Source organism: Sitodiplosis mosellana, unplaced genomic scaffold (assembly GCF_009176505.1).
Source record: "Sitodiplosis mosellana isolate CC-2019 unplaced genomic scaffold, AAFC_SMos_1.0 Smas_scaffold_2, whole genome shotgun sequence".
NCBI lineage: Eukaryota > Metazoa > Arthropoda > Insecta > Diptera > Cecidomyiidae > Sitodiplosis > Sitodiplosis mosellana.
Genome location: NW_022595245.1, coordinates 2106878 through 2129974, shown reverse-complemented (window position 1 = coordinate 2129974; position 23097 = coordinate 2106878). Strand labels below are relative to the sequence as shown.

The following is a 23097-nucleotide window of genomic DNA, read 5'->3' as shown; positions in this document are numbered from 1 at the left end:
ATTGTAGAGCGCCGTAGATTTCGTACGGCAAAATTCAGTACTACTTGGTGTGATTTTGTGGTATTCCACAATATGTCGAAATCACTTCAGCTCAATCACACCAATTAGTACTGAATTTTGTCGCATGAAATCCACGGCGCCTCACAATTTCACACTTCGTATTCTGTATACAATAAATGCGAGATTATAAGCGTGTGCTTTGAATGTTGACTGGAATTTCGATGATTACATTTTGATTTTGGCTGTTCATTGCTTCAACAGATGAATCACGATTAAAAACCTACAGAATTATTTGCAGTGCCAAACATAGGTTTGATGTTGAATTCCATTGAATTATGTTATCATCAACAATTGCGTCAGCATTTCTTTTATGCTGATAATAACAATAAAATTTCGATACACAAGCAAGTAAGAGTCAGTCGGTGGCTTTCTTCTGAATAAGTCGATGTAAATAATTGACTGTGGTGTCGTTCGAAGTGATGGAATGAAATATTTAAATTGGAAATTTACAATATAAAAAAATGCATCCAAAAATCAAGCGTATGTGCATGTGAATAAGAATGTTTGAAGCCAATCGCTCGATTCAGCGCCAATGGCGTTACCAGTGCCATACTCTAAATTTCAAATCAATATGTCTATCGATAATATTTCTAGTGTTGTTTGCTCAAAGCTTGTCGGCAGAGGTTCGTACGAAAAATCATTAGAAGAATGTTATTTTCATTTTTTTTTTTTTAGAAAAGAGTATCTTTCATTGAATAATTGATGCATTTATGATTATATTTCATAGACTGGGCGATGTGTGTGGTATGGAGTTTCCAATAAAACGGCAGATAGTATGTCCATTTTGGAAAATGTTTTTTATTTGCGTACCAAGTTGTGATCGATTCATCAGCATTGCATTTTCAATGATTCAACGTGAATTCAATGCCAACAAAAGCATTCGAGATCACAAATTTCTAAAGAGATGATTCCATCTTAAAGCCAAATTCAATCATTTGATCATTTGATCATTTAGATGGTGAAAATTTGTGATTTCGGCTGTTTCAACATAGTATCTATGTAGCTGATTATTGAACGACCATAATTTTTTCCATTCAAAACCATTTTATAACTGATTTAATTTAAACGTTTCAGAACTAAGTTCATATAACGAATTCAAAACAAATTATACCTGTCAACGTGATATCGAACCACAGCCACTGGATGACACTGCACTCGGATTGTTGCAAAAATATTGTTGGGATTTGAATTTGGGAGAGGATAATGCAGCTTGTTGCGATATCAATCAGGTATACAATTTGGAGTTTTTTGTTTGAAATGAAAATCATTAAAAATCCATATTCATTCAACTGTAGATTATTGCGATGAACTTCAATCTAAAAACTGCATATATGATAATGAAAAGATGTCCGTCGTGTTTTTACAATTTTGCAAAATCAATATGCGCCATGACGTGCAGCCCAAAACAATCCGCTTTTTTGAAAATTATTCATACAAATCATGAGGAATCCAGTAAGTGAATTGAAATTTTATTGAACGGCATTGTGTATTTGGATGACTGACATTTTTGCAAAATATTGTTATTAACTGTATTGTGAGCGAATACGCAAAAATATCATCCGGACTTCATTCGAATGACTAATTGAGTTATATTCAAATTGTTCGGATTTTCTGTTGATTTTTATCGTTTAGACTGTCCATATGTCGACAATCTGACATTTTTCATGGCTGAGGAATACATGAATGACACATATAAATCTTGTGAAAAGGTAATTTACACTTGAGTGTTGTCTGATGAAAATGAAATGGAATTGAGTTTAATTGGTAGATTGTCCAAATTTCAGGTTGGAGGAGGTTCTGTAATAAGCTCATTATGTATGGGTGAAGACAGATGTGATCCAAGAACCTTGTACACAGGTATTGGCGATGTAGCAGAAAATCCAGAATATGTACCATTCCAAATAACTTATAAAACAGAGCCCATGGACAATTACACTTTATTTAATGAAACCACTATTCCCTGTTACAAAGCAGTGAATGTAAGTTTACTTCTTCTGTGATTCAGTTCAATCGAACTAGTATAAGAAATTGACATTGAACACAGTAAACACGATGGTTCTAACTTTTAGAACCGCAATATGAAATTTGGCACTAAAATCCATTTGAGTACCATTTGTACTAGATAAAGTTCCAAATGTACTAAATCAAAAATCAAAGCTTCATGTATTTATTATAGAACTTTTGAACTTTTTCTAGAGCAAATGGTACTAAAACAAAGTTAAGTGTCAGATCTCAACATTGCTAGAATCATTGTGTTAACTGTGAATATTATATATTTCAGAAAACCACTAAAATTTGCCCGCATATTGAGTGTGAACATTGTAGTAGAAGGCCACCACCACCACCAAATCCATCATCATCGGACTCATTCAAAATACTCGGTTTCGATGGGTACACATTCTGTTCAGTTCTAGTATTTTGCATCGTGACAATTCTATTTCTTATCGGAGTCTTCTTACCGTTTCCGTGTAAAATTAGAATTTGTCAATTTAGGAAAAATTATTTTGAACAATTTGGCGAATATTCCGAAAATTTCTTCGAGCATCGCTTCACCGCTTTGGGATCCTTTTGTGCACGTCATCCGCTGATTGTTCTTCTGTTCGGTAACTAACAAACTTATTAGGAATTTTCACAATAATCTAATTGTCAAATGTCGACAGTAATAAGTGAATAAGAAGAAATGCCTAGAGAAATGCCGTAATAATGTTCGAAATAGGTCTCCTTCTTGTAATTGCAACGGGATGTGGAATCAATCCGAGTAACATGACAACCGATCCGGTTGAATTATGGGCCGCTCCGCAGTCAAGATCACGTATGGAAAAAGATGTTTTCGACTTACACTTTGGCCCATTCTATCGAATCGAACAGATTATAATCGAATCCAAGTTCAACGGTCCCAATCATTTAACCGATGAGGGTGAAAATATTGCATTTGGTCCAGCTTTCAATGAAACATTTTTACTAGATGTGCTGAAGTTGCAAAAAGGAATTGAAAGTATGTCTGATTTCTATTCATATTCAGAAGAAGGCAAAGAAATTAATCTCCATCCAAATGAAAATAGGTTTAAAAACTGACAACAATTACACGCTGGATCAGATTTGTTATGCACCACTGAGCACTTCGAGCCCAATCGATCAAAAATACTGTGTTGTTCAATCCGTTTGGAAATACTTTTCGGATGACGTCAATAAATTTAATATGGATACTTTGAAGGAATGCATCGATAACCAATACAAGTGCATGTTTGATTCAGTTGGACCGGCCGATCCGAATGTATTGTTTGGAGGTTTCCCAACAGACGGTGCAGCATCAGAAAGAGAGAGCAAAACGATTTTCTACAAATCTTCCGCTGTTATTTTAACATTTCTACTGAATAATTATCAGAAAGGTGAAAAAAGGTTGGACTCGGCCAGAGAATGGGAGGAACTCTATGTGAAGTATATAAAAAACTGGATAAATCTCAACAAATCGGAATACATAGACATTGCATTCATATCGGAACGATCGATTCAAGATGAAATTGAGCGTACATCTCACTCAGACATTTACACAATCGTCGTATCATATTTGGTAATGTTTTTATACATCACAATATCATTGGGTCGAATCGATTTGAGGCGCTATCATCGCATATTCGTTGATAGTAAAATTACATTGGGCATTGGTGGCATTGCAATTGTCTTATCTTCGGTTGTAGTATCGGTGGGTATTTTTGGCTACATTGGTGTTCAAACCACACTGATTATTGTCGAAGTGATTCCATTTCTGGTGCTCGCCGTTGGTGTCGACAACATATTCATCCTAGTTCAAACGCATCAACGTGAACCTAAAGAACCGAACGAAACGCACGCCAATCATATCGGTCGAGTTTTGGGAAAAGTCGGTCCTTCAATGCTGTTAACATCAATAAGCGAGAGTTGCTGCTTCTTCCTTGGTGCTCTATCTGATATGCCTGCGGTTAGGGCTTTTGCTTTATATGCCGGATTGGCATTGATCGTCGATTTCATACTGCAAATAACGTGTTTTGTAAGTCTTCTATCACTGGATGCACAACGTCAAGCCGCAAATCGTTTCGATTTATTCTGTTTTATTAAAACAAAAGGCAAGGAGGAAGACGACGATCAACCGACCGAAGGAACTCTTTATGAGTTTTTTAAACTAATTTATGTGCCTGTCTTGATGCATAAATTCGTACGAGTTATCGTCGTAATTTTGTTTGTTGGATGGTTTTGTACAAGTCTCAGCTTAGCACCAAACATAGAAATCGGGCTCGATCAAAAACTTGCGATGCCAGAAGATAGTTTCGTGTTGAAATATTTTCAATTTTTCGAACGATTTCCGAATGTAGGACCACCGGTTTATTTCATCGTAACTGGCATCAACTATTCGGATCCATTGCAACAAAATCAAATATGTTCAGATTATTACTGTAGTAAAGATAGTTTGATCAGTCAAATATCCTATGCTAGTCAAATGCCAAATGTTACATACATAAAAAATACACAATTTTCATGGATTGACGACTATTTCGAATGGATCTCCTTGGATTTTTGCTGCTTACTCTATACAAATGATTCAATGTGCCCGAGTAATGCCAAAAACAATACCAAATGTGAATCATGCGCTGTTGACCTTCACTATTTCAGACCCGATATCAAGGAATTTGAAAAATATTTGCCCAATTTTCTGCAAGATAATCCTGGTGAGAAATGCATGTATGGCGGTCATGCAAAATTCTCACGTGCACTCAAAACAACTCAACTTAAGAATAATCGCATTCATTATGATGCTTCGCATTTTATGTCGTTTCACACTGTTTTAAAAACGTCTTCCGATTTCTATGGTGCATTACGTTCAGCGCGTACAATTTGCGACAATGTGACAAACACCATTCGAACTAATTTAAGGCAATCGAGTAATTTGAGTGAGAGTGAAATTGCGAATATAAAGGTATTTCCCTACTCGATGTTCTATGTGTTCTATGAGCAATACCTGACAATGTGGCCAGATACACTGAGAAGCATCGGTTATTCAATGTTCGCCATATTCATTGTGACCTTCATTCTGATGGGTTTCGATTTATATTCATCGATTATTGTGATCATTACGATCGCAATGATTAACATCAATTTACTCGGTTTTATGTACACTTGGAATGTGTCGCTGAATGCAATTTCACTCGTTAACCTAGTCATGGCTGTTGGCATATCGGTGGAATTCTGTTCACATCTCGTTCATTCGTTCAGCGTATCACTGAAAGTAATGCGCTTAGAACGTGCAATTGATTCGCTCACTCAAATGGGTAGCTCCATTTTCTCTGGGATTACACTCACGAAATTTGGGGGCATTCTCGTTTTGGCATTGGCCAATAGTCAAATATTCAAAGTGTTCTACTTTCGCATGTACTTGGGCATTGTGCTGATCGGTGCGGCACATGGATTGGTATTCCTTCCAGTTTTACTCAGTTTTGTTGGTGAGCACGTTTTTGAGATTCATTATTTATGCATAAATGTTTGAGAATTTCGAACAAACTACATATGCTTTGATTCGATTCCCTCAATGGATTTTTAATAATTCGATTTTTTTTTTCGTTCACAGGTGGCATGCGCAAGAGGGGACAATATTATAAAGTCAAACAGCATAGCGAAGAAACTAGACTTTGAAGGACAAAATTGATGAATTTCCTTCTTTTTTATCTTCTTCCACCGTTGTAAGCTGCCATATTTAATTTCTCAACAATTACACAGAAAATTTCTGTAATGTGACGTAGATTTCAATTTAAATTCAATAAATACGATTCTTCTTGTGAACAAAACTCAAACTCATTCAATGTTGAAAGTGTTGTCTCGTTATTTCGTACCTTTCAACGCATACCTTTCGATAGATGATTTATTTACACATATTGGCTGCAAAATATTTGCAGTGAAAATTCACCGTCAAACTAAATAGTGAAACTTTAGCAATTTGCCGAAATAGGATGTTAAACATGAGCGCTTTGTGTAAACAGAAAAAAAAAGATTAAAAAAAATCGAAATAGAAATGAAATGCCTCGGGGTGTGTGTGCTTGTGCACGTTCTGAACAATCATGGCGTATGTCATGTTGCGCACGTTTTTTGACAAAAATCAAACAAATTGGTGGAATACGGTGTGGAACTTTTACTGAAACCAATTAAATTCTCCATTTGGAAACTATCATGCATAGTATTAAAATGCATTCGGTGCATTTATGTGCGAGCGTTGCAAACGGTGTATTCTGCCAATCGTTCTGTGAATGAATTCCACATTTTGTATCATTGAATAATTTATAATTACACGAGATTTCTGCATAAAATATTGGTGCATTTGAAATGACTCGTTTTCGTTTTTTTTAAAGCCTTGAAATTCCCAACTCACATTACGTTCGTATAATAGCCAAATGAAAACTTTACTCAAACATTTGCATTTGTGCTTTGGAATTTTCAGTATTTACATTTTGCGCTTGGAAAAACTCATCCATTTCACATAACAAATAAATTCGTATTCGAACATTTTCCATTCAAGTTTGAAGCATTTTTGCCATTAGAAGCCGATTTTGTGATTTTATAAACAAAAACTGTGATAAATGGTTTCAATTGATTGATATTGCGGAAGATGCGTGAGTTACAGTTACAATGACACTAATGAAATAATCTAATTACATATTCATTTGACACATTCGCAAACAAATACATCCGATTTGTGCGGAGAATTTGATGCATTAGCCATGGCATTTCATTCGTTCATACAATTTCAGTATGCCGCTGAATGGAATCGCTTTTGAAAAGTCTCTCGGAATTTATTTGAACCATTTGCACATTTGTTACTGTCACATTTGCCAGTGGCACGCGCACAACGCAAAAGACCGGATGTAAAATGAATCAAAAGGAAAATATGCTTTCGATCATATTAAAATGGACTATAAATTATCTCGAGGGAATAAATTTAATTTATGTATATATAAGGAGTCGGCATTGTAGTGGGGATGTGTCGTCGTGTACGAGCCGACACAAAATGCCTTGGCTAGCAGACCGAGTTGCAACTGTGTGAAAAGTAAAATTAATTGCAACGATTTATTGAAAATTAGTTGATACGATGACTATCGCTTCAAATCGTATTCAGAATGTGGTTGATGACCCATTTGCATGCAAACTGAATATATGTATTTATGCAATGACACATGGCTAAGTTCAAACTCGATTCGAGCTAATAATAAATGCCATATCTAATCGTCAAACCGTTTCTCGTTCCGGAACGAATGTCAATCGATTTTGAATTTCTCGCTCTCTAAATACACAAACTACGGAGTTCGATCTCCATATCTCTTCGTCTCATTCCCATTCTCTAAATCAGTCTTTGTCAATGTCTCTGTTTCTGCCTTTCCCTTTCTCCCACTATCTGTCTATCTCCCTTCCATTCTCAATCCCTCTCGGCTAAACCTTCCACAAACATCAACAACCGATGCGAGCGTATGACAGAGTGAAGCAAGACATTAAGTCAAATGTACCGAATGTCACAAGGAAATGCCTGTGCATGCATGGCTTTTTCACAAATTGAAATCCGCTGACATCGCAGCATCGTAACTCGAACGCTTTGCATATATCTGCCAACGGGAGATAATTATTATTCTATATAAAATGTGATTATTTATTGCATCTGAATTACTGGCAGCGATTTTCAATTGCCGTACCAAGAATCAGAGAAATAGAGAGAGATGTCAAGCTCAACAACCCCGATCCATTACAAAGCGCACCTAATTGGCTTCGTTGTGCTTTAGGCACAAAAGTCCTCATGCTCTAGGTTTGCTGCTTGCATTTCACACGGGCATATCCATGCTGCTATCATGTTATACATGCAAGTCATAGACGATGTGTATCATAAGCGATATATTCATTATTGTTGAGTCGATACTCAATATCGATTGAAATGAATAATTCTTTCTTGTTGAATCAAGGGTGTCTTTTGGTTTTAATAACCAATGGCAATCCCCACTGCACTTACCGCAATATCACTAATTCAGATATTTGTTTTCCATGTGGATTGACCAAAACTAAACCAATCAAATTCATTCTCGGTCCAAGTGCATCCGAATAATTATTATTTATTTTGCATGGATGTTCGCACAACACCGGAAAATCGTTGATTTAGTGGGTTTGCTGAGTACCTGATTTAAATTTCCATTAATTAGTACATCTAATATCATCGATCTCCACCACTGTGGTCAACCGCAAACGATGCACTGTGGCGAATATCCTCTGGTCGATACATTGCAATAAATAAAATTAATTTAAATGAACTTTACAAAAACTAATGAACGAAAACCATGATTTCATATTTAACCGCATTTGTTTATTATTATCACAATTTGTATGATATTAGTTCGTCGCGTGTGTTCGGTTGCATTTGATTTTCGTGAACAAACTTCATATTATTCATCATTAAATTTATTTATTCGACATATCGCACTTGATTTTCCGCAACGGCACCACCATCAATGCCTGCATTTGATTGCACACTCGTTGTCCAAAATAATGCCAAATTAGATTTCCATAAATTTTTCATCATTTTGGCTGGCGTTTGATTGGAAAAATATTGCAGTATTTTTAATTAAAATGTGTAATTTGAATTAGAAATTTTACGCGGCCGCATCCAATCGCATTTGTTGTAGTTCGGACATTTACGAGAGGTGAAATGAAATGAATTTATTTTCAGGAAAATATTTTCGTGATATTTCTAAGAATTTGTTAAATTTGTACGGCCAATACACAAAAGGTATATGTTTGATACCATAGCTTACATTTAATTCCATTCGTGCAACTATTCATTGGATTTCATATGAATATTGTTAAACTTCACTCGAAATTCGTTAAATTTTTCTCCAAATCCTACAATTTACATGGAATCCGATGCAACATTCATAATTTAATTGCAGCTGTATTACTATTTTGCACAATTTTAATGACCCAAATAAAATTTGTTTTATTTATCAAAATGCAAAAACCACAACACCAATGCATATATCCATCCATCTCATGTTGGGTTTGAAAAAGCAGAAAAAAAACGAGAAGTTTGCGAAAAGAAAATGTTGATCACAAAACCGGACCGGCAACTTTCGTGGCAAGCGAAAGATTTTGCCGGGATTGCATATAAATCAATTGTTTTAACTTTCGTTTATTTTGATTTATAGCTGGATAAAATGGACTGGACCTAGTGAGTAAAAATCTATGTGCTTGCCCATTGAAAGTTTCGAGGATGGAGCGCATTGGTTTGCTTGCGCACTCACTGTTTGTATGTATACATGTGTGTGTGTGTGTGTGTGTGTGTGTTGCCAACGAACAAAACTATTTCGCCCGAAACTGAAATATATGTGTAATACAATACAGATATTTCCGAATCAGTTTTTATTCGCCCATCGTTGTCGGTCCATTATGCAAGCATTGAAATATTTATGTGCGTGCTGAAACAGATCTAAACGGAAGAGGCTAGCCAAAAAAAAGAGAAGGAGCGACGTAGAGGAAAAAGAAGAAGCCAGAATCGGTGCTTGTTTTTCAAATATGAAGTTTTGAACTCACATTGTTAACATGGTCGCATTATGCAGTCGCTTTTACCAGCAAAACCATAAATGAGATGACGAAAAACGAACAGAGGAACTAAGCAGCGGCAGCAGCAGCAGTAAAAAAACTGCCAACATCAAAAGCGGAAAGGATGCTCCGGTACAATATTTTTTCGCTGTCTCTCTCTCGCTCTTTTTTCTCTCTTCATTGTTATTTGTGCGCATCATTTTCATATGTAATGGCTTTTCTAACGATTGATGACGTGGCATAGAAAACCACAGCACCATGAATATGTAATCGAATGGGTGTGCAAGTGTGTGTTTGTGAAAATGAAAATGGCACGAACGAAGCGATTCTTGCCAGCGTTTTGGCCGTTTGCTGCTCACTTTTTGTTTTTAGCTGCCATACTCAATTTTTGTGAACACTAAACATGACAAAATCGCACCGAATTCACCGACAACACCAGAGAGAGAGAGAGCGAGAGAGAGAATTATGGTAAAGAAAGTTGCCAAAAGTTGCCCGTTTCCGAACCAAAGGATTCTTCAAGCAGAAGAAAAAAAACGAAACCCGATTTTCCGTTTTGTGACAACGAAAATGATTTTCAATGTGAACAAGAAACAATTCCAAGTGAAATGTTGATAACTTAATAGATTATTTGTGTGATTACGACGTGTATGTACGTTCGCAACGGCATGCTGAGTGCTTGAACCACGAATTTCGGTGACACCGGAGCCTGCAACTGTGAGCACAAGCCGCATCATAATATGTGATGACACTGTGGCCGAAGCCGAAGAATAGGCAAAACCATTTTGAAACGACGGTGATGATGGCCCCATTGCTCACGCTCACTCTCCCGATGTCCGTACGAATTTGTCACGCAGGGGGCAGGGGCAAACAAACCAACGTATTATCAAAGACGGCATCCATTTGAATTATAGCTTGAAAAAAAAAATCCTCGTCGCTTTTGAGATTGCTTACCGCCGCACATTTTTTCCTTTTATTTTCACTCTTCCCCGATTTTCTCCGCTTTGGTTTGACGAGCCACGAAAAAAAAAGTAACGACAAAAAGAAAACTACGGTATCGCGATATCATTTTTGTGCGATTTAATCGGTGTGTTGTGTTCGTTCATCGTTCATTTGTGATGTTTTTTCTCAATGGGCAAAATGAGATGCGACTACCGTCCTACAGTCTTATCATCTCAGACAATTTGTTGTTATCGCTCATTTCAAAGGGCGCTGGATGCGTGCACGTTTATTCTTTTTTTAGATGCTTTTCAACATCCAGTAAAATAAACAATTCCGCTCAGTTGGAATTGCAGACGCGCGCATCCGGTGAAATATGAAAAATGGCTGCGAACACAAAGTGAGGCACGGAAAAAATGAAGTAGTAGATAACACTACAAAGACAAAATATGACAAAATGTTTTATCATTTCGCTGATCGCACACAATTTCTTGTTTCCATTTCTTTTTGCTCTCTCTCTCTCTTTCTCTCTCTCTTTCTCTCTCTCTCTCTCTCTCTCTCTCTATCTCTGTCTGAAACACAAAACAACGAAATCAAAAAGGAATTGAGTGAATTGTGTAATTATTATAAGAAGCCATTTTTTCTTGCCATCATTCTCGTGTGTGTGTGTGTTGTGCATGTTTTTTTATCGTCATGGAGTAGAAATGTATATCATGAGTTTGTTGAGGGAACCGAGCCGGATGTTTCGGCAAACATTTTCATACGAACGAATTTCATGAAGCAAAAAATATCACGGAATCGACTTAACCACTTATTTTAAATATCTTTTTCATAAGTTTTTGCGCATTTTTCGCTTGTACATCTCGGTTAATGTGCGAGTCATATGGCACAGCAATTGAACGCAACTGAACAAGCAGTCGCTACTGTGTACACACTCTCGCACTCTCATAATGCCAAATGAAAACATTTTACCGAAAATTCAAATTGCAAATTTCACTAATTCAACCGACAAACAATTCGCACGCATACATCCCAACACAAACATTGAAAGTTTTAAGCGCCCCACCAAAGTGAAACCGAATTGAAATGCAAAGAGAACGAAAACGAAAAATAGAGAAAAGAGATTGTAAGTGAAGCACTGAGCCGAAATGCAATGTGTGCTGGATAATTAGTCTAATTGAGTTTTCAAAAGCCATTGTACTTGTTGTGACTCTTCGCACACATACACACACATACGCCGAAAACTCCGAAAACTTCTCATATATGAAAATATAATATGTGGGAAAATGTTGAATGCGATGTGAATGCAAATATGTGGATTTGTATCACTTAAAACTTTGCGTATGTATTTATGATCTTCGGGAAGTGAGCTCAAGATCGGGACTCATCTTTCTTTTCCCTTCTTTCCAACAATTCAGAAGCAGCGGCAACGGCAACGGCAGAAGTTTTACAATTATATTAAGTTGTGTACATAATTACTTAAGATTTTGCGGTTGTGTTGCGCTGTTACCATTATGGCAATGAACAATGGAGCGCGCAACTCAACATGCTCAGGCACACATGCATCTCCTCACATTGAGAATGAATGGAAATGCTACGCATATGTGATGCACACGAGTGTGAGCGAGACGTACGACAGCCAGAATTTCCTATCTCTGTCTTTTTGTGAGAAAGAGAGAAAGAGAGAAAAGAGCGAAAAGAGTGAAACGATAGCAAGAGCCAGGCCGCGCTAGCGTCCTATCTAAATACATTATAATGAATAAGTACAAACTAATACATATGCATTTCGCTATGAATGCGTTTCATGTTATGTGTTTTGATTTCATTTAATTTTGGAAATTGAAAAAAAAATATTTCTCGACAAAATATATTTTAAAACATCATTGCAATAAAAAAAAAACTTCCAAGTAAGAATGAATATATTGATATTGAGTAAGAAAATTCGGTGAAATCGGTGAAATACTTGAATCAAACATAAACGTTTGAAAAACGTACGACGCGCGCCAAAGCATAAGTGATGTCAAAGTGTGTACAAAGAGTGAAGCAATAGTGCGTTTAATGCTATGTGCTATAGTGTCTCTGTTGATGTTGATCGCTGACGTTTATAGTGGTAGGCAAGAGCGAGGAGGGAAACAAAGACAGAGGGAGAAGGAAAAAAGATGAATGGAAACCGTGCCCGGGAAGTACGAGCAAGAGCTAAGAAATAAATTACTTAGTTTGCGGGGGAATTTCTAATTTAACTTGAAACATATTTGTGCAAACCATAAGTTCTTGATGTGCCGTCAAAGAATTCTTTTCTTCGTCGCCGCGCCCCAAAAGTTACGCTATTTGTTAAACCAACAAGTGTACGGTGGCATGGGTGAACTACATTTTTTGCGTTTATATTGCTTCAATTAGCTCAACTGAAATGATATAGATGGGGATTGATTTTATGATCGCGCATAAATGCGTGTGCAAATGCGTGCTCGTTGGTAGATTCTTTCCATTCGCAAATGCGTCATAATCAAAATTGAAAGCCATTGAATGTGTTAGCAATCGAATCGTATTTGAATATTGACCCCTTTCATCAGAATCACTTTCGAAGTGTGAAAATGGTTGGGCTAGAAAAGCCTCAAATGGAACGGCAAAGCCGACGATGTGGAATTGTCTGTACAAGATTTGCGGTTGATGTGTGTGTGTGGAAGGAGTGTATTCGGCGCCCATATTGCTGTAAAATCGAAAATGTTGAATTGTTGCGTTCGTATTCTCGCCAGTCGCCAATGATTTGACGCCCAACAGCTTGGAAAACCCGAGCTAGAGCAGAAAGCGAGCTGGAAACGCAAGAACACACGTTTCCATTCCGAGCTGTAGACGAAAAATAAATAGCAAATCCCCTACTTATGTGTACTTTTCGAGCACATTCATTTCGATTTGTGAGTTGGTAAAACACTGGAAACCAAATTGAATATTATGCCTTTTTATTATTGAAGAGAGTGCGGAGAGAGAGACTTTGCGTTTTCAATCCGAAACGGGTAAAGACCGAAATGGCGGATAGAGAGAGAGAGAGATGGATGGACAAAAAGCAGCAAAAGTAAGCCGAACGCCAATATGCAAAATGGTTGGGTAATTCTTTATCTCTTCTCTCTAAATGCTTGTTTGCACTCGATGGATTTTGGTACATCGGACCGATTTTGTATTGCAAATCCAAGGCGCGCAATTCGTACTCAGTAAATACTATTCACGCATTTACGATTCCGTACAAATGCCGAAGTGAGTGTTTGTGGGAGAGAAACACCGAGAGGAAGAAGAAGAAGAGGAAGAGGTGCTGTGTTAAAGGTGCTAGATACTGTCGATAACTCAATATTATCAGTACAATCGACATGCTACTGCTGTTACTGCCGTTACTGCTGCCGATGGTGGTGGTGCTCGACGACGTGTTCGTTGGTGTTTATTCAATGTATTTGTCTTGTTTGCATTGAATGCCAATGTGCAAATAGCATTTTGCATTGTTGATGCGCGCTACACCATCGCATATGACACCGTTTTACACTTGCTTGGGACAAATGGTCGCTCCTGACGACGATGACGATGACGACGGAATCGCAGCCATTTTTGTTTTTACTCGATGTACAGACATTGGCAGTCTTGGCATTCGAAAATCACCACCATTTCCTTTTCTTTTTTTGTTCGCCATTGAACAAACAAATTTTATTATTGATTGGAAAATTAAGTGCTGAATCACTTTTTGTTTTCTTTCTTTCGCTCTTTCGTTCGCTCATTTTTTCCACTGCTGTTCCAGCAGCGCTCTTCGGGTGCTATATTAAAAGGAACACACTCGAGAGAATTTATCGATGCTACAGTTATTTTCGATTTGAACGATGCACTTTGTGCACGTACCTCAATGAATAAATGATTTCAAACAAATATTGATAAGTGGAGATAAACAAAGTGCTCGAGAGTTCTATTTTTCTCTGTTCTATTTTTCTGCGAATCCATTTCGATGGAAATGCACTTGAAGAACAAATCATTATAATGGCAATAAATCGGCTTCAACGAAAAACATACAGCTAACAGACGAGAACTTTGCATTTTATCACAAAAGCAAAACATGTTGTGACAGACGTAGGGCGTCTGTTTTCAGTTGCTTCCAAAGAAATTGGCCATTTGCTTTAATATTCTCTTCTTTCTTCCTCATCAATGAATCGGGGCCACTAATTGACTTAATCGTTGGTTAAAATGTAATTTTCATGACGAAAAAAAAAACAAAACCGAGCAATACGATTACATCCATCTCAATTTCGCGTTGCCGCTCCAGAAACTTTAAAACAATTCACTAATTGAACAGATCGCGTGGAAAAAGTTCTTACCATCACTCGCTCACTCTCGCTGGTCTTTTTTTCTCTCTGCATTTCGAAACATTTGTAAATAAAGTTTTACTTTTAAGCTGATTAAAAGTAATTTGAAAGTTTCGCTTTTTTTCTCTCTCGCCTGTTTGTTTGTATTTGATTTCGGATATTTCCGACATAAGCTCTTAGCTAGTCGGGGTGGAATTGGAAATGCAAACGGAGATGATTTTAATTGAGTTACACATTTTGCTACAGATTTGTAATCAAAATAATGCTCATTAGATGTTTATTCGGGTGCGTTATTCATGTGTATTGAAAACGGTAATTGTATACATTGAAATTGTTGAGCGGAATTTGAAGAGCCAGAGCACAAGTCTGCTTGGAATGTGTGTGTGTGTGTGTGTGTGCAGTGTGCAGTGTGCGGTATGCACTGTGCATTGGTTGCATCGAATCGAATGTAATTGAAAATGGCAAGTGACATCAGTGTTACATGACTGATATTTGTTTGACTGCGTAATCAAAGTTCATCGAAACGAGTCGATCAGTCTTCAGTTGTTGATCCAAGCATAAATTGCAACTCGGAAAACGGTTAATTATTACTGTTATTGTTATTTGGAAATAACGATGTACACAAAACCATCTATATATTTGATGTACCACTGAAACCAATTTAATTTTTATCGTTGCATACACATGCACGCGCAGGCACGCACAGGCACACACGGACACACACAAATTCCACGTTACGATGTGATGGATAATAATTAGTGGACACAAGATCCAGTGGCTGTTGGATGCGACGCTGGGGTGGGGTATGGTGAAAGAGATATGTGCAACATGACATGAACAATAGCATGATGATATAGTGGATGCTGTCAACTAAATGTGCGATTATGCCGGAAATTTGTGAAATGTTGAATATATATGCATTGCAAACTATCAAGTAAAATGCACTTTGACAGCAAACAACAACAAACAAACTATGTTCAGGCAGCGCCTCCCAATCTCTCAAATGATGTATTTAACATTCCGGATGATTTTGCTTTTACCGATTTTATATTAGTTGATATCCGATTTTGCGACTCTTCGATTCATTAAGTTTCGTGTGTTGTTGACTGATGAGTTGAACTTTTCTATGCTAAATGATTTCAAGCCGCATCGCACACGAAAACTGTTTAATCATCAATGTGTGTGTATTTGTGCAAACTGTCATGTCGCCATCTCCATGCACACAAAATCAATGATGGTGAAATTGGTTTCGCTCAACTATAACACATGTTATGTTCAATCAAAAAATAAAATCGAACAAAACCGGGATTTGGCGTGCAGCATCTTATAATTGATGCATTCTGCTTTTCACTCAATTTGTCATTGAATCCCGAAATAATTGGTAGGCATTTCAAAATCATGATCAGCAACAAATTGCTTTTGCACAGTAATTTATGTATAACTGAAAATTATTGAACTGAATTCTTCGAATACGTATACAGTGTGGGAGTTCAATGTTAAATATGTTCAGTCAGAGAGTTAAGTCATAATATTCAAATTCCTCCGGCGCTAATTTGGATACACTGAAGGAATGTGTATATTTGATAGCAGTGGATCCAGTGCTTTATTACAGTGGCCAGAAACTCAAGTCACGAAGTGAACGTTACTGCATTCTCAGTCTATGAATTTTTAGTAAATTTAATAAGAAACTCAAACTTTGTTGAAATGCGTTGAAATTGTACTAAGTAGTTAAAATGGATTGAAAGTTAAAAGAGATTCAAAGCACGGAAATTTTAACAAAACGATAATAAAGATGTAAGACCAATAGAAGAAGGCAACCGGAGAGCATATTAAGTGCTTTGCTCGAAGCCGTGCTTTTCGCTTTGGATTTGTATGCTTTTCGGTTACTTGCTTCAAGGAACCCATGATTTTTACAAAGGCAAACAATAATGATTATCTCGATTTGCACATAATAACTCTAGCAATAAAGCCTAGTAATCTTTAAGCGGCTCACCGCGTTTTCAAAGAAACAGCTTTCGAATTGTGTATATCATGCATGTGTATAGACTTTGGTTGGGTTGGGAAAAGGCACGTAAAATACGTTTATGATTCGCTTGTAATATATTGGTATTTGTGCGAGATGGGGAGGAGAGGATGCGGGGCACAGATGAAACATTTTCGAAAATTTGAATGGCAAATTTTGTGGAAATCATTTGGCTTGAGGCGCACCTGTGTGCATTCGCACATAATTCATTTTCCGTATATTTCGCCTCTAATAACTACGCATACATCTTAATTATTCCATTAAGCCAGCACATTTCGAACGGTAGAACTGAGTCAAGAGAAATTGGCTGCGGAATCGCGGAGTGAGAGAGAGAGAGAGACCAGAAGATCTGCTTGCCACATTTCTGATTAGATAAAGGAATATAATTGATGCGCATTGTGCAGAGATCACAGCAGAGCAGCACAGCATGTTTCGATCGGTATTTTTCGGGTATTTATGAATAGTATGAAAGCAAGAAATGGGAAGTTGAACGCCGAAATCGAATCAAATGTTGCTATGCTAAGAATGGAAATCAAATTTTCAACGGTAGCAGCAGCAGCAGCAGCAGCAGCAGCAGCAGCAGCAGTAGCAGCAGCAGCAGCAGCAGCAGTAGCAGCAGCGGTGCAAGCGACAATAACAGCCGGAAAATATTAACGCAATTACAATAGTTTTCATACATATGAACCGCAGCACTGGAATCATTTTCGACGAGATTGGAGAATGGTTTTGTACGTACATATGTGTGCTTTGCTTTGCTCATCAAATCATCATTTCGATTTTGCAATTAACCACCCGTTACAAAATAAATTCCAATTAGATTAGTTCCATGCGCATTGCTCAAACGTTTTTGTTCAATACAATGATGTTCCATATGAATAGATACAGAGCGCGTTATTGAGGTTGCATAATTTCCAATTCAAGAGAATTTAAGCATTTCAAAAACACATTCGCAGCTTAAATGCTGCCTCATCGTTTTGTGCTGTTTGTTGATTTGGGAGCAGACAGGAGCTGGTGTGTTTTGCATTTTCGTTTTTGTGTCTTCTCTACGAAATTAATAAAATGTCATAATTTGTGTGTACAATGAGTGGATAGAGAGGGAGAGAGAGTGCAGAGTGGATGCTACAAAAATTCGAATGCATTTTGTAATTACTTTGTTCGTTCATTCATTCAAGGCGAATGGAATATGCGATTAAAAGTGAAATAAATAACCAAATGCGAGAAACAAAGAGACACAGAGAGAATGAAGTAATTTGGTGCAGATAGTTTGAGCACATGAAGCGTATACAATGCGAACGGATTGAAATTTTTATTACATTCCCGACAATTTTTGCCAAAAAAAATGGTGCCCAATGATGCACACGAGAACCTATTAACATAATGAGGGCCATAGTCTATACTTTATTTGCGCATGTAGCTGATGGCCAGGGCGAACAATGGCATATTATTAGAACGATGGAATCACACACAGAAAGCGATCCAACGAATGAATGTTTTGGTGTTTTTTGAAGTACTCCCTCCCTCCCTCTCTCTCTCTCTCTCTCTCTCTCTCTCTCTCTCTTTCTCTCTGACTCGCTCCTACTTCGCTTCATACAAACTGCATCTGCGCCAGCGTCGTCGTCCATTTCGACATGCATTGCTTGTTCCCGCAAGTAACTCCTGTTTTTATTTCAATTTTAATATTTCTCATTCCAATGTCTCTCCAGACGAGAATTGCAACGAATTGAATTGAATAACGACACACAAACGGAAAAACACACGACGACGAAACGAATGTTTGTGCGAGTGTAGAGAGCAATATTCGGGTCCATTGATGCAGAAAAATGTGAAAATAACGCAAACAATGGTGATTTGTGAAAAGTTCACATTTTATTCGTTTAAATCATTGCAAAAGCTCACTTGCTTACTCGCTCTCACATTTCTTCTCTTTGTGGACAAGCTTCGAGGTTTTCTTTCTATTTCTATCGTTATTTATTGCTTTCATTCTTTCCCCTTCTTCTTTTCTTCCTTCCTTTCATTCTGTTTCTTCACAAAGATTTCTGTTTCAGTCTCATTTTCTATCGCAATCCGACCATTTTCCGAACTTCAATTTCAAATCGCATACACACTTTGTATCAGAATGTGTGCTTTTTCTCTCTCTCTCTCTCTCTCTCCTCTACACAATTTGTTGAACGTTTATTTAGCAAATAATATTTACCCGTGGAATCACAAGATCAAAAACTTTGTTGAAGTATCGAGTATTACACTCTCATCGGCTGTTAAGACCACATAAAGACTTTGAACAACCTCGCGAAAGAGCCCGCTAGCTTGGCAAACTTCAATCTCGGCTCTCTCGCTCCTACACAATAAACACACGTCAAGCGTACAATGCGATAAAAAGTTTTTCCACCGAAGCGCGCCGCTCTCGGTTCTCGCAAACCGCAAAAAAAATATTCCCATTCAACTGCAACAAGCGAACAACTTTTTCTTACCTACTTGGGGTGTAATGATATAACAAATCGCGCTGTTGGAAATGGCAACGCGTAGAGGATTCGGAGAAATGGTATCAACCAAATCGAAATTTGCTGGCTGTCAACGAATAGTCAGAGAAATGCAATAAACACACACACACACATAACATTATCGATTAAGTTACCTGTCCCACAACTTTAGTATAAATATCGGTGCTGTTTTGTGTCACCGCAAATGTTATTATATTGTGAAGCGAACAATATGTGAGCGTGTGGAAACTAAATCGAAATTCGATTCCAGCATCGAATGAAGCGAGTGTGTGAGGCAGAGAGAATGGGAATGAGGAAGAGAAAAAAAGGTCAGTCCACATGCAGGCGCACATAAAGGGATATTTTGCGTTATGTCGATGGCTGAGATATCAGTAATTACCTTGCGGCAATAGGCGCGCTTAAATGCTGTCCCAACTAACGGCATATCACACATACTCACATCACTGCCTACGGGCAGATAAAATGAATACGTGCAAATTACGCATTAGATATAAACACATATTTTCTCATCGTTTTCCACAGCATATTGGGTGCGTAAAAGTATTTTCTCGCAACGCAACGGCACGAGAGTATGGTCTTTAGCCGTAAATGAAAGTTATTTTCCACCAAAAATGCGTGCATATCGAAGCCAGGTTTCAAACACACACACACAACAAATTTCAGATCAAAATGTTCCATAATCGAATATTTTCCGGTTGCTCCCGTTTGATTCGGTCAATGTGCCGTTTCAGTGGCAATCGGCTTTGTGAAGTGTTCGATATGAGATTGTATGTGTGTGTGTATCGGATTGAATTTCGAATTTCTTTGTGGAAATGAATTCGATTGGGCCATTGAGCATCTGATGTGGATTTTGTGTCAGTCCATCGACCGAAATGTTTTAAAAAGCTTCATGTTCTGACCGAAATTTTCTTTTTGAGACTTATGCATTCCATGAATTCTTCAGCATCGGTGTATTTAAATTCCGATCCCGAGAAAATAATGAATAATTCCACAGGGCACTTTTTCATTCCATGTATTTTTTCGAATAAAAATGGTCCAAATAAATGGCATGTTTTCAATATGTGTTCAAACATAAAAATGTTTAATAATTTTTTTTCTCCGTAGAATCGCATAAAAGCACATTCCATTTCGTTGCCATTCTCTCTGAAAATCTCACAAAGCATATCCAATGGTGATGGTTTTTCTGTGCACCTAAATCGATATCCATTGCAATAACTTTATCTCATAGCAAAAGAGGGGAAAAAATGAACGATGCGAGTAATTCTTGGGTGAACGAAACATCCATATTTAACTGTCGGCCAAAATGAGAGTTGCCCATCCATTTGACACTGTATTTATATTGCAATACAGTGAAATATGTGCGCTTGCAATGGTTCATGCTTATAAGAGGCAAATACAAGGTTTTCTATGTCGACTAAAAACTATTGGAGCATTTTGCCATATCATCAATTGGTGATTAAATTTTTCATCAGGTTTTCGACACAAATGTTTTATCAAATGTGCTACGATCGTTTTATTCCTCTCTGTTGTATCACATTGGTTGTGTATGTGTGTGCGGTTGCAGATTTTTCTGCTATGTAACCAAATCGTTAGCCAGAAACAAAACTAATTTCGACGTTTTTCACTTCGTCGAGAGAGAGAGAGGGCTAAAAGTAGAACGGAAGCGGTACATGAAAATAACTAACGGTAAAATGAAATTGAATCCGTCAACATCTGTATGCCATTTCATTCGAACGAATAGAGACAATCGAATCATTGTCGGTATTGTTTTGACCCGATGGAGAGAAAAATATTATTTTTTCCGCATCTAAATAATCGAGAAATATACGATTGATATTCGAAGGACGACTCAACGATAGAGTGGGGGAAAAATTGTACAATATTTGCACCGTAAAATTCTGCAACATTGTTTCGCACAAGCATATAAAAAACACTTTAGAACATTTAGAATCGAGGTCGCAACGAAGAAGTTTAATTACTTTCACACAACACTGTGGAAAAGAGCGAAGGACAGAGAGAGGTGGGGAGAAAGAGAAGGAGTGAAACAAAAAAGTTGTCAATTCACCAAATTGGAAAAAATTATAGTTTGTGTTGGAGCAGTCAGCTACATTGTCGTTCTAATGTTTGCATTTGTACACGCCCCAGCAATAAAACTAAATGAATTTTTCGCAACACTCGGCTAGCCTGGGAAAAAGTGCAGTTTTCAATTTTTAAAACAAATATAACATTTGGTTTTTTTTTTTTATAGATAAATTGCACGAAACTTGTCGTTATGAGTGGATGTGAGTGAGTTAGTGAGCAAACGAACGAGCGAGTGAGCGGGTGATCAAGAAATGCAGAAAGAGCAGTGGAATAGTAGCAGAAGGAAAGAAGAAGAAGGATAGACAACAAGAGTGCTTGTGGAACTTTGGTCACTTGATTATTCGAATTGTTGCATGAGAAATGGCAAATGGCATTCGTCGAAACTAAGCAAATTATCATCAAAAATTAACGAAGCATTCATTCAGTTAGATGCTTGTGTTTGGAGTATGTATGTGTGTGTAGCAATAATTTGAATGTTTCATACCGGAAGCATTTTGTGGGCTGGCAAGCATGAATTCGATGGTGTGTTTGGTGGCGGTTGTCGAAAAGAATGAAAGCGGTAATGAAAGTTGTTTTCCATTTGAATTACTTGATTGCGATAATACGGAGTCGAGAGAATCGACTGTGCCAACGAAAAGTGTGCACATTGCTGTGGACAAATCGTCAAGAATATCGATTTTGCAAAAGGTGCTCTCATTTACCTTTCGACTCAAAACCACTGCAATTTTCCGAAAACAAAATGCAAAATAATTTGAAATCCATCGTTTGTGTTTCTTCCACTCGTTTGCATGGTATGATCACCGTTCCGTTCGAATGCAAGGTGATTGTGTTGCACACAGACACAAATTGCAGCAGTAGTAGCCGCGACGGTATCCAACACAGCATTGAATGTCACATTTAATTGCTTACCTGACACACAGACACGGAGCGACAGATAGATAACAATGATTGTGGCACATGATGATATGGTCGCATGCAGATGAATGCGTAATTCGAATGGACTGGTCCATTTGTGTGCGGCATCACATTGGCATTGTGTGCGAGTGTGTGTGCGGTGCGTCTCCATTTTCATTTCAAACCGATTCGAATAACTCCATTATTTTGCTTCATTTCGAATGCGAATGCAGAAAAGCCGAAATCGAAATCAAATTTAAAATGGAAAATAGGCGCTCACAACCATCAAAACACACCATAATGAAGTGCACACAGAACAACTGGCCACCAATTTTGGGTGGCTCGAGTACTTTGGGCTGTATCTCCCATCGACTCCGTCGCCGTTGCCACCGTTGCCAACACACCATCCATTCATTCAGCCCAAAATGGAATTGTCATCTGTAAATGTTAGCCATCAGATCAAGTTCGCTCATGTGTCAAAATCCCACAACGGTTTATGTACAATTTGCACACGAAATTGTACACACTGAGAGAGATGGATAGACACGGACTAAACAAATGCTGACCTCATGAACATAAAGAATTTGCGGTTCAAGCAGGCATTTGTTTTTTCCATTCGTTTTTACGCCAAATCCATGTTTTGTCCTTTCTCTCACTCACCATACCGCTCTGC

General features: G+C 37.6%; 2 protein-coding genes across 15 annotated transcripts in view; one reads left to right on the top strand and one right to left on the bottom strand.

Annotated features, from left to right (window-relative positions):
- The window catches only part of LOC129565429 (neural-cadherin), a 261698-nt gene that overhangs the window by 147824 nt on the left and 90777 nt on the right, over window positions 1–23097 (bottom strand). The gene's annotated exons all lie outside the window — the stretch shown is intronic.
- LOC129565431 (NPC intracellular cholesterol transporter 1-like) lies at window positions 418–5891 on the top strand. Of its 2 annotated transcripts, XM_055440351.1 has the most exons (10): window positions 418–683; window positions 788–833; window positions 1135–1289; window positions 1356–1512; window positions 1693–1769; window positions 1845–2039; window positions 2342–2663; window positions 2777–3055; window positions 3123–5534; window positions 5660–5891. In XM_055440351.1, exons 1-10 carry the CDS (start codon window positions 561–563, stop codon window positions 5722–5724), a joined length of 3831 nt encoding a protein of 1276 aa, XP_055296326.1. In that variant the 5' UTR covers window positions 418–560; the 3' UTR covers window positions 5725–5891. The 2 variants fall into 2 exon arrangements, with proteins under 2 accessions (XP_055296326.1, XP_055296327.1); XM_055440352.1 differs by lacking the exons at window positions 418–683; window positions 788–833; window positions 1135–1289; window positions 1356–1512 and having other exon boundaries at window positions 1590–1769; window positions 1829–2039.